The sequence below is a fragment of the Protopterus annectens genome, chromosome 5.part0 (assembly GCF_019279795.1).
Source record: "Protopterus annectens isolate FY-2018-M chromosome 5.part0, PAN1.0, whole genome shotgun sequence".
NCBI classification, from domain to species: Eukaryota; Metazoa; Chordata; order Ceratodontiformes; family Protopteridae; genus Protopterus; species Protopterus annectens.
Window position 1 is genome coordinate 1289960191 of NC_056735.1, and position 12451 is coordinate 1289972641.

The 12451-nt window shown below is 37.9% G+C and overlaps 1 protein-coding gene across 1 annotated transcript in view; it reads right to left on the reverse strand.

Annotated features, from left to right (window-relative positions):
• Window positions 1-12451, reverse strand: part of LOC122802354 (ankyrin and armadillo repeat-containing protein-like) — a 1115117-nt gene that overhangs the window by 329078 nt on the left and 773588 nt on the right. The window contains exon 16 of the mRNA XM_044071991.1: window positions 5283-5524. Coding sequence (XP_043927926.1) covers window positions 5283-5524 — 242 coding nt within the window. The remainder of the gene's footprint in view (window positions 1-5282; window positions 5525-12451) is intronic.

Consider the following 12451-nt stretch of genomic DNA (forward strand, 5'->3'; position numbering starts at 1 on the left):
GGTCGATAATATCAATAGTCACAAAAATTGTCTCCTCATTATATAACTCTGTTGTTATTGTTTTTAATAGATCCCAAGAATCCTTGAGCATAAATGTCTTACCCATCCAAATGTGTTTTAGCTTAGAATCAATGTATTTAGCTAACGGTTGGGTCTTGGACCCCTCAGCAGAGACTATTGGCCTAAATGGGGGGTCCATTTCATTTTTGTGGATTTTTGGGATTCCAAATAAAGATGGAATTCTGGGTTTATCCACCTTTAAGTACTTGTATGTTTTAAAGTCAATCAATTCTTCCTGCATCATGTCAAATAACCCAGAATCTATTTTTTTATAGGCTATATTGACTTCATTAATAGATACTGGAGAATATTTGTCTTGGTCCCAAAGAATGTTATTGATTTTACTTTCATATTGAATAGATTCCATTATGACCACCCCTCCCCCTTTGTCTGGTTTCATAACTCCAAGTAGAGTGTTATTTCTTAATTTATCCAGACAATCTTTTTCTTCAAGGTCAAGTTGTTTTTGTGTCCCATGTAGTGAGAATGAACTTTTCTAATTTCATTGTCTAATATTTTTTCAAGATTTTTAAGTTGGGGGTGTAAAGGTGGATTATAGGTAGTTCTTCGCTTTAACTCATTTTTGTTGATACTGTTGTTACTATGGTCATTGGGTATTACCAGGTCCAAATGAATTTTCCTTAGGAAAATTCTAACATCCATAAGGGATTTGGCTATATCTCCTTTGTTAAAGGGAATAAACTTTAGTCCCTTGGATAACAAATCAAAATGTCCCTTCTCCAAAACAATACCACTGAAATTGTATATTGTGAAGTTGTTGTAAGTAAATTTGGTGCCGTTGTGTGTAACTATATCCAACATAACTGGGTTAGGTGAGGCGATGGGCTGAGGTGTATTTAATAACGTCCTCTCCCCCTCCTCCCTCCCCTCCCTTGAAAATTTTGTTGTTCTGATTGTTGTCCCATCCTGTTCAATAACCTCTCCGATCTCCTTAGTGGTGGAAATTCCTGATCATAATTAGTTTGATCTTCTCCACTACTATTAAAATCATTAAAAACCTCATATCTCCCTTCTTCTCCTTCATTTGGCTTCGTACACAATTTGGACTGATACAGTCAACTCCAACCGTTTTTTCCCAGAGATAACTAAATTAAGACAATTCAATGCAATGACTTATGTGGTATGCACACAGTGTCTCGGAGGGCCAGGGGCTTTATTGGGACCAGAGACAAGAGAAAGTTTAAAAGAAGGCACCAAAGGATTCCAGAGTACTAAATAAATTCTAGTGAGCAACTCTGGGAGGGGAGGGGTGGGGTCAGGGAGGGGTCAGAAGGGAGTGATAAGTGGAGAAAGAGGGAGAGGGGTAGGGGAAGCTGGTGTTAGAGAAAAGCTTAAAGGAGTCTAAAGGGGCAGAGGAACAGGAAACAAGTGTTAAAGAAATAGTTTAAAGGGGCGGGAGAAACAAATGTTAGAAGAAATAGATGAAAGGAAAGGGGATAAAGTGATGAAGTTTTACAATGAAAAAAGGTTGGGGGAAAATCAGTAGGGCCTGCACTTAAGTTTATCAGTGAGAAAGGTGCTGAGAGGAGAAACTAGATGAGTAAAGCCAGATGTTGATAATGTATGAAGTGAACCCTTGATTTAGAAAAGAGGATAGAGGCAGCAAGTCTTGGCCTTTAGCACACTTTTCTGATTTAGCACACTTTCCTTAAGTGACGTGGGTGCCAAAGTGATACAGAGACTAGGAAGAGAGATGCATACTCAGTGGGGGTCAAAGAAAGGTGGTGATGATAGGGAGTTAGAGAGCCGAGAAATATGTGTGCACGCCACAGCCTAGATTAATTTGCACAAAAACAAAAGCTTTTAACACCAGGTGAGGAAGAAGCAATTGGGACACGTACATAAAGCTTATGATGGTGTTTTTGTATTTTTGTTGGTTTCCTCCCATCCTTGGCTAGAGAGCAATCCTTGTATCGCTTTGAGGGTCATTAGATAGAATGTCAGCCAGGTATATTCTGGGGGTTAAGGTCACTTTTCCATGTAGTTGACTAATAAAGCTTGTGATGGTGCTTTTGTATTTTTGTTGGTTTCCTCCCATGCTTGGCTAAACATCAATCCTTGTATCGCTTTCAGGGTCAGTAGATAGAATGTCAGCCAGGTATATTCAGGGTGGGGGGTGAGGTCACTTTACTGTGTAGCTGACTAATAAAGCTTGTGATGGTGTTTTTCTATTTTTGTTGGTTTCCTCCCATCCTTGGCTAGACAGCAACCCTTGTATTGCTTTAAGGGTCAGTAGACAGAATGTCAGCCAGGTATATTCAGGGTGGGGGTGGGGGGTTGAGGTCACTTTTCTGTGTAGTTGACTAGTGGCAAACACACAGTGTCTCAGAGGGCCAGGGGCTTGCTATGCTGATTTTACTCCAATACAACATGAAAACTTTGTAAGTGCATGAGTTAGTCATATATAGCCAGCAATCCTACAAGTTTCCTTATATTATTTGAACCCCTTTCAAGCCTTCATAGGGAAATACATTTGCAGTGAAAAATTGTCCGGTCTACAATTAAATGCCTAACCTTTCAAAGAGTAAGTGTGTAATAATCTAATAAAGTAAATTTCAATGAAACTATGTATGAATTTGTTAGGTGTATGGAGAGAAGACAACTGTTACAAAAACATATCTTGGAAGTTGCACTGTTTTGATAAGTACTTTAATGACAACTGCACTATCTTCTTTGGGGAGAAGCACTGTTGCAGTAAATCATTACATTTGGGCAAATTCTTAAGCAATGTTTATGTGTCCGCAGAAGGTGATGAAGTAGCATAGTCTTCCAGTTTCTGTCTTACCATGGAATTATGCTTTAAGCTTGTAATGTTTTGGGAAGGCATGGACAATGGTTCAAGTGGTAGGTTCTAAGAGGAATCATTTGCATAAACATTTGTAAAATATATTATTGAAAGCTGATATAGTCGTCAGCCTAATGGAATGTGCTCTTACTGAGTGTCAACCTAATGAAATGTGCTCTTATTGAGTGTCAACTTAATGGAATGTGCTCTTAGTCTCTGAGCCCTACAGAGGTTCATTACATTGCAAAAGGGAGTATAGTAGGCCAACCATTTAGATACAGTCTGTTAAATGACAGGTAAGCCTTCTTTTCCTTTCTTGAATGATAGAAAAAGCTTAAAATGTTGAAAAACAGAACATCAGATTTAAATCATACAGACATTTTCCACTTCACTAGATACACTAGAAAACCATTTTTCTATCCATTTCCCACTTCAACTTTCACAAGAACCTGCAAATGTTTATAACTTTGCATTCTATCTACAGACTGATATTGCTCCCCCAAAATTTCTGACATAGGTCTCTGTTGCTATAATTTGATTTTACACACTGTGCAAAGAACATATAACTGAAAGGAAAGCTGCAACAAGACAGAGACCGATAGAGATGTAGCTGTGGTAGGCCTAGCTTCACTGAGAAATGTTGACTTTCTAGGTTCATCCACAGTTGAAACCATTAGATCTGGCCTGACATCTGTGGATGATAACAATGTAGGAAATGAAGAAGGTGCTGCTAAGGTAATTTCTTTACGTAGCACCAAGAACAATGAGAAGAATTTTTGATAATTTGAGAGTTATTAGCATCCCTTCAGAATGATATCTGGACTGCGTTGATTGACATTCTTCCAGGCTGTTGTTGCTCCCATTGAAATTTTACATTTACTGATCTTACAAAAAACTTCTGATTTGTGGTATTCAAGTGTGGAAACTCCAACCACATATACAGGAAAAAAAATTACCTTTTTTTGTTTTATATCAGACTCCCTGTTATCCATTTTCTGAAGTAAATGAGTTAAAAGTAGTTACAAAACATATCTGCAGCAGGAAACTAACAATTAACAACATCAGTCGCAGTCTTCTGTTTTATTAGTGTTTGTTAGTGACTAATCACAGCTATATCATGTCTACCTGGACAGACTAAAAATACTCCAGCTTTTCTCTATCTCATATCATCTATTAAGAGGCGATCACTGCTTTACTTACAAACCTATGTCTGACCCAGCCCTGGTAAAAATGTTACACCTAATGAAATCCCAATCACTCCGCACCACACGCTCCAGCGATCTCAACATCATTACCACAATCAACAGAACATGCTGGAGAGACAGGTTCATAACCCAGAGACTGCCCATGCTCTGGAATAGACTTCCCATACATGTCAAGCAGAGCACCTCACTGGCCCTTTTGAAGAGAAATCTTGATGAGTGAATGGGAAATAGAAAGTTCACCCCGGGGATCACTCCAGTGGCTCTACTTGATAGAGGCACTGGGAACTAAAGGTGGCATGATGGCAGGGCACTTCTATGGGCTAGGCTTGTAAAGGCTCCAGGGCCGTTGGCCTAGTACACACCTATGAACCGATAAACCTATGAGTGCCCTGCATACCAGCTAAGGTCCCATCGAAAGCTGATGCAAGGCCAGATCTTTATAGGAACAAAAGGGATTGCTGAAGAAAACTTTGGATGGGCATGCCACATAAGGTAAAAAATCCAAATGTTATGACTGATTGTTACAGTGAACCTCCCTCAAGGAGACTTATTTTTTAAATTGTTTACTATTAGACATTCATTTCTGGAAATAAAATTATATCCTTTTGGATTTTACTCACAAACATGCCCAAATTCTACCAAACAAGTAGTAGTTAGGATGATACTAAGATAGTCTGATGTAGTTCATATGAAGAAGAGGGTCTATATTAAAAGATGGAAGAGGTGTTTCAGCGAACACCTCTTGGTCGACATATAATGAGCGAATGCACTAAAGTGTGAATGCTCAAAACAGTGATTTCTTCCCAAGGGAAAGAAATTGCTTGGCCATCCCCATGTGTTTGCCCCTTTCCTCACTGTAGTGCGATCTCAGAGTTGGTATATTTAGTTGGGGGGTGTGGGGGGCACAGCCTCCCACGTTGGGGGAATGCATAGTTATGTTTTAAAGTGTCTGTGTGTATGTGTTTGTCTTAGCGGTTTCTTTCCCAGGGAAAGAATTCTCTGTTTTGAGCATTCCCGCTTTAGTGCATTCACTCATTACGTGTCGACCAAGAGGTGTTTGCTGAAACACCTCTTCTGTCTTTTAATATAAACCCAAAGAAGAGGCTTCCATTTGTTTGTCTGTATGATTTCCACACATATCTTTTCCTTCATTGCTAAAGCTCATAATTCTGAATTCAATAGCAATGACTTGGGGTAACACAAGGACTTACCTTTAAAAGTTTGAGAAGATGTTTCACAACATGAGTTGACAGGAAATGTTCCTGTATGTTAGGACTACCATCAGCTAGCACTCCAATAGCTAAGGCAGCCTTCACCTGCACACTAAGTTTTCTGCCAGATACAATATTGACAAGAGAGTTGATTGCCCCCCCAGTGGCAATTGCAACTTGGTTCTCTTTATGATCACGAGCCAGTTCTGCAAGTGCTGCTGCTGCTGCCGTCTGAAGAACATCTATAAACAAATAAAAAATGAGAGTAATTTAAATATAGCCTGACTAGCCATTACATGTTGCTATGCCATCTAACAGCTTTTACAGTAATGAGGCACTGTTTAAAGAAAAAAATCCACTTGTTTACCTGCGACGTGATAACTCTAAAATTTACTATTTTTGGTATCACAAATGGAAGAACATTCAGTTTATTTTACTTTGCAGCTTCAAAATTTCCTCATTCCAGCTAATCAGACCTAACGGGTCAATGTCACAATAACCACTGAGGCACAAAAGCAATGAGTATGGATTTGGCAAATTTTTAAGAACACAACTTTGCCCTTTTAAGTATGAAAGAAAAACAAATTAATCAAAATTTTAATAACACAACTTCAAATATTGCACACACATGCATGCATGCACGCACGCATGCACACACGCATGCACACACACACACACACACACACACACACACACACACACACACACACACACACACACACACACACACACACACACACATGTAATTAGTCTGAACAGTTGCAGTACATAAAAATGTATTTCATAGGATCATAGAAACTTACTAGGTTATTGGTCCTGAGGTCCTTACAAGCCTAGCCAAGAATTTAGCTCATGTTTCAACAAGTCAGCACCCTATGCCACTGTCCAGCAGGGACATAGGTAGAATCCCAGTGGAGTATTTTCTGTTTCCCATCCAGTTATCTAGGTTGCACTTAAAAAGGTTTAATGAGGTCCTCTGCTTTATGTGGAGAGGGACTCTATTCCACTAAAGGGGGAGTCTCTGGGACACAAATCTGTCCTGCCAATAAGTCCTATTGATGTCACAGACCAGGCTGAGGTCTCGCATGTGGGTTACTTGAGTGGAGCTTGACTTGTGGATATGCAGCAGTCCAATCAGGCCGGGGTCTTAGATTCCTTTGTATGCCAGACAGAGGTCACATCTGAGGAGTCTGTAGGAGACTGAGTAGAGGGACAGGGCCTTTAGCCTATCTGTGTAGGGTAGATGTTTGAGGCCCTAGATTCTCTGGATGAGGAATCTCTGTGGTTTCTCAAGCTGCTGCACATGTGGTTTGCAAGGTACATGCCAAAAGGGGCATTGTATTCAATAATCAGTCTTATAAGGGAAGAATACAGGGATATTATTACCACTGTGTCCCTAGGTAAGATACCCTTATTAATGAGGTGGGCCATGTAGAAAGTTTTCCATAAAATGGAGGCAATATGGTGGTCAAAAGTCAGTTTGCTATCAACCTGGATTCCCAAGTCCCTCACGACTGATTGCGTGCTTAGTGCTTTACTATTAATGTGATCATTTGTGGGGACATTATTCTCCCCAAAAGGGATGAATCTGAATTTTTTGGCATTCAGTTTGAGGCCATGTTTCTGGCACCAGACATTTGTTTAGGTAACACCCTCTTGGAGGATGTCCACATCACTAGGGGAATTGATGACAGCATCCAGCTTGCAGTCATCTGCAAACTTGGTCAGCCTTAGCCCACTAGATTTGGCCTGCACCTCTGAGAAGTATATCCCAAACAGCAGAGGCCCCAAGACCGATCCCTGGGGTACAATGCTTGTTACGGGTCTACTACTTCACATGGCTTCCCCTATTTTGATTAGTTGGGTTCTATCAATAAGCCAGTTTGTTACCCATCAGGTAACATATGGATTGTTGCCTAGTTGAGAGACTTTATCTATTATACCTCAGTGGAGAATAGTATCAAAGGTCTTGGCCAGGTCAAGGTAGGCGGTGTGCACCATCTGCCCCTTGTCTATGACCTTGGTGACTGTCTCAAAGAAGTTAACTAAATTAAACAGGCATGACCTCCCCTTGACAAAACCAAACTGTGTTGGATCAAGTGTCTGGAGGTTGCCAATGTCCTTGTTAATGAAGTCCATGATAATCCACTCCATGGCCTTGCAGATCAGGCTAGTTAGGCTGATGGGTCTATAATTTCCTGGATTGGTGGACGCTCCACCTTTGTGCAAAGGGATTACAGTAGCTGTTCTCCACTCAGATGGGACAAAGCTGGTACTCAGGCTTTGGTTGAATAGGGTGCCTAATGATGCTGCAAGTTTCTGCTTGAGTTCATGTAGGATGTAGCCTTAGATGTTATTGGGTCCCATGGAGGCTGTATTTTTTGCCTTTGAGAGGGCAGTGATGACTTGCTCCCTAGAGATATGGGGAGGGGGGGCAGGTACTGGGGTTGTCCTGTTTTACTGATCGAAGGGGGTAGAGGAGCGAAGTTTTCACTGAACCTGTCTGCCAGCAGGTTGGTTACATCTACAGGGTTTGTGTATGTGGTGTCCTTGACCACCAGATCTGAGCAGATATGAGTGCTTCCCTTGAGATTGCGGACATATGTTAAGGAAGCCTTATGATTGTTGCTGCTCTTTTGCGCCATTGAAGAATTAATTATCAAGGTGCTGCTTACTGTGATGGATCTGAAGTCTTCTTAAGACACTAAGGTTTGCTGGCTGGATTCTGCTGGAATATAATTGCATTCACAGTCTGTTGCCCACAGAAACTTGCAGAATATTCACTGATGCAGCACCAAACTTTGTCACTTTAAAAGCAGTAATTAATAAATAACTTTTTATAACAAACCACACGTACAACTGTTGCAGCTTTAGTTACACTGTACCTCTTTTTACTTCTCGTTCAGCATAAATAATAACTTTCCTGTACAAAATACCTCTCCTAACAATTTCATTTGCTATAGTCTCTTTATAGTGTTTTTACATCCTGTTTTTCTCTTTGGTATTCTATTTTGGTCTTTGTATGAAAACATCTGTTTGCTGGTGTTTGCAGAAAAATATGTTTTCATCCTGTAGAGAAACAATGCTGATCTTGTGAAAATGCTGACTTGATGAAAGCATAGCATTCAAACTTCCCTGCTTATCAGTGTCACATGATAGAAACACATACAGACTGTTTTCCTGTTGTCCATTTGTTAAGGAAGCAGGTTAGCTTTCCTACTGACATTGTGAAATGCATATATCCTGTTTTTTACATTTTTGCTAAGTCTGTAAAAGGTCAGCTTTCTTGCTGACAGTGTGAAATGCATACATTCTTGCTAATTTTGTAGGAAAACATGTCCATTAAGCAAATGCCTTATTTTTCAAGCCAGAGTTATTTAGTATGGATGCTAATCACATATTACTTAACTCTATTTCTACATTTAAGCAAGCTTTATTTTATGCCTTATTTATTTTGCATATTTGTACTTTCAACCTTAATACCTTGTTGAGCATACTCTTACAATTGTCTTTATTAGATGTGGCCAGTTTGGAGTCAAAATTTGCTTTGGAGGATTTCACTAGTGCTCTTATTGCTTGTTTAGGCTAAGGAGAGATTGCTTCCAAGTAGAAACCTGTTCCTTCTTGGTCCTGGACAGCATTTTTTTTCCTTTTATTATAGAGTTTATTTATTGTAGATGTCCACCAGACAGGTTTACTCTTCCTTCAGGAGGAGAATTTTGTCCTTTCTGGTATTCCTGATTCCATGCAGTTATATAAATCTTCATATACAGTAGAACTTTGATGTAAGTTTGGACATATGTGCCAGTTTCTGTGGAGGGAGAGGGGGCTGTGAAGCTGTTTATACCTTCCTTCAGGAGGTTATAATCAGCTTTGGAGAAGTTTTTTTGTTTGACCCTAGCTAGGGGGGTCGGAGGAGATGGTGACTTTGAAAGTGACTGCTTTGTGGTCGGATCTTACCAGGGATGATGACACTGTAGGGATGCTGCAGTGGTTACACATGTTGGTTACCATGCCTACTGTGGAAAGTTAATTTTGCTCTGAGCCTGATACTGGGACAGGTGAAAAGTGCCCCTTTTAAACAGATGTCAGGAGAAAAAAGCTCCACATTGTATGTTAAATTACAGAGTAACATAATCAGGATGAAATAGTGGAACTTTAGTTAAGTACATTTAGAGAATACATAAATATAGCTAGTTATAATGTATTACTTAAAGATAATACAATTCTTGTAATATGAGGCACATTTGCATTTAGAGAGTGAATAAAACAACTCTGTTGCTACAAAACACAGTCAGAAAGGTGTAGCTGTGATAGTTACCACGGCAGAGTCTACAACAATAGTACGGGAAGGTAGTAGAGTCTGAGCAATTAAAAGGCAGGGGGAGTAGTAAAAGATCAGGAAAAGGGGGGGAAGACAAGGAATAGGGAGAGTAAGGAAGAGATTAAGAGATGAAGAAAACAGTTTAAGCAGATGGTGCTAGAATTTATTGCATAACATATGAAGAAGAAATTGTAAATTATAGTGAGAAGTTAATATATTTTTTAACTAGGGTAAAACTTTGTGGGCCATAGTCACCTTATTTGTGTCCTCAGAAGTGGTAGATGTGTCTCTTTGAGATACCAGTCCAGGGCTTGTACTACCTTGGCGCAGATGTTAGGTATGTACAAGGCTGCATTGCCTGCACTGTTGTACATTTTCTTTGGTTTGTTGGACCAACATTCCCGACATGGAAGAATGGTTGCTCTAGGTAACTAGCCTTTCCTCTGTGTAACTTAATAAAGTGTATGACATATGTCCAGTGCTGTGGCATTAAATGCACACATGCATAGCAACATTTTAATAATGCTAAGTAAGTTATGTCAAAACAAAGATCAGAAAGAGTGAATTTTACTTCTGTACTGTTGTATCAGGCACAGAATAAAATTAACTTTCCACAGTAGGCATGGTAACTAGAATACCATGGGCATGCAGAAATAAAATAATTCTTTCATGATGCCTCTGATGAAAAGTATTGGAAATTCCAAAAGTGATACAGCTTATGCAGTAAGTGAAAAAAAAAACATTAAAAAGGAATTAAAAGCTACATAATAACAATCCCCTAATAATGTTATTGTTATTATCAAACTGTAAGACTTGAACTAATAAATGCTTAATTAAAATGTATATCAAAGATCATGGGATATTAAATAGTCATCATAGCATTTACATTAAGAGAAATGTATGTCAGATCTGATGAGCTAGTACACTCTGCAGCTATTTGTCAAGACTAACTTAGCTGTTAAATAGCAAAAAAATATTAAATAAATATATAAAACATTATTATATAATTAAACAAAAAGGAAAGTGATGTTTCAATTGGATCATGTAGAAAGTAATAATAAGTTTTGAAATTATTGGCATTTGATAGATCTCAACATCACCACTGAGATTTTAACAATGTTCTAACTCTCCAGGTACATTAAAATAATAACATATGACCACCACTGTAATTTTTATATGGTAAGCCCCTTAATGATAGCATATTAAGTAGAAATCTCCATCCAAGGCACATAGACATTACTGCAAAAAAAACAAAACAAAAAAAAAACAAAAAAAAACCATACATACATATATATATATATATATATATATATATATATATATATATATATATATATATATATATATATACATATATATAGATATTCCTCAGTTGTTCACTCAGTCTATAGGAAGCTATAAGGTTCCCACCACATAAGAAAATGGGTGGTAGGAGGTAGAGTTACTCTTACAGTGACCTCTCCTCCAAGATTTTCTGTTACTGTAAATTTATGTGTACACAAACGTACTATCATCTTTGGGTAGGGTCAGTCTTACAGTAAATCACAATATTTGTGTAGATTCCCAAGCAGTACTATATTTTTCAGGGAGGTGATAGAAAAATGATACAATAAAACAAGCAGGTATGCATGAAATACAGTTAGCTAAAAATTCTTGAATGTCCTTTCAATTTTTAAATGCAGCTTTCCAGTTTAATTGAAGCAGCATTTATTTATTTACTTATTTTACATTTGTTAACCGGGATAGTCTGACTGGATATATGTCCATTTTCAGTGGAGGCCCGGGGAGAAAAGCTCCAAGGTTCATAATACACATACACATACAGAAACTTTTAGTAAATAGTAATTACATAGATACACATAAATAACTTTTAGTAAATAGTAGTTACATAGATACACATAAATAACTTTTAGTAAATAGTAGTTACATAGATACACATAAATAACTTTTAGTAAATAGTAGTTACATAGATACACATAAATAACTTTTAGTAAATAGTAGTTACATAGATACACATAAATAACTTTTAGTAAATAGTAGTTACATAGATACACATAAATAACTTTTAGTAAATAGTAGTTACATAGATACACATAAATAACTTTTAGTAAATAGTAGTTACATAGATACACATAAATAACTTTTAGTAAATAGTAGTTACATAGATACACATAAATAACTTTTAGTAAATAGTAGTTACATAGATACACATAAATAACTTTTAGTAAATAGTAGTTACATAGATACACATAAATAACTTTTAGTAAATAGTAGTTACATAGATACACATAAATAACTTTTAGTAAATAGTAGTTACATACATGTTGCAGACTTCAGCACTACAAGTATTAAATAGAGATAATATGTGCATATTAACATTCAGGATAATGACACAATGAGTGGCAGTTTATTCAGTTTACCCTTCCTGGTATGAGAAAAAAAATATTTAAAAAAATGGAGGCAAAATAAATAGAGAAATAGAGAGAACACTAGTCAGGGTTAGAGCAAGGGCATAACCAATGTGTTTTGAGGTAATTCTTGAGTTTGTTTTTGAATAAGTTCAGCAATGGTTCTAAACTCAGGTCTGCAGAAAGTGAGTTCCATGTTTTACCAACATTAGATTGGATTAGAGCCACTGGGAGTGAGGTGGCTGGCCAGAGATTGGATAGTCTCTGTGAAAAAGGTGTTAAAGGTGTTAGCAATATCTTCAGAGGATTTTTGTTTGGAGGCTGAGGGGGGTGGGGGGGTGGTTTGGCCTGGGTGGAGGAGTTTGTTTAGTCCTCCCCAGAACTGTTGAGGTTTATTTTGGTGTATTTATTGTAAATAGCAGTAGTAGTTCTTTTTA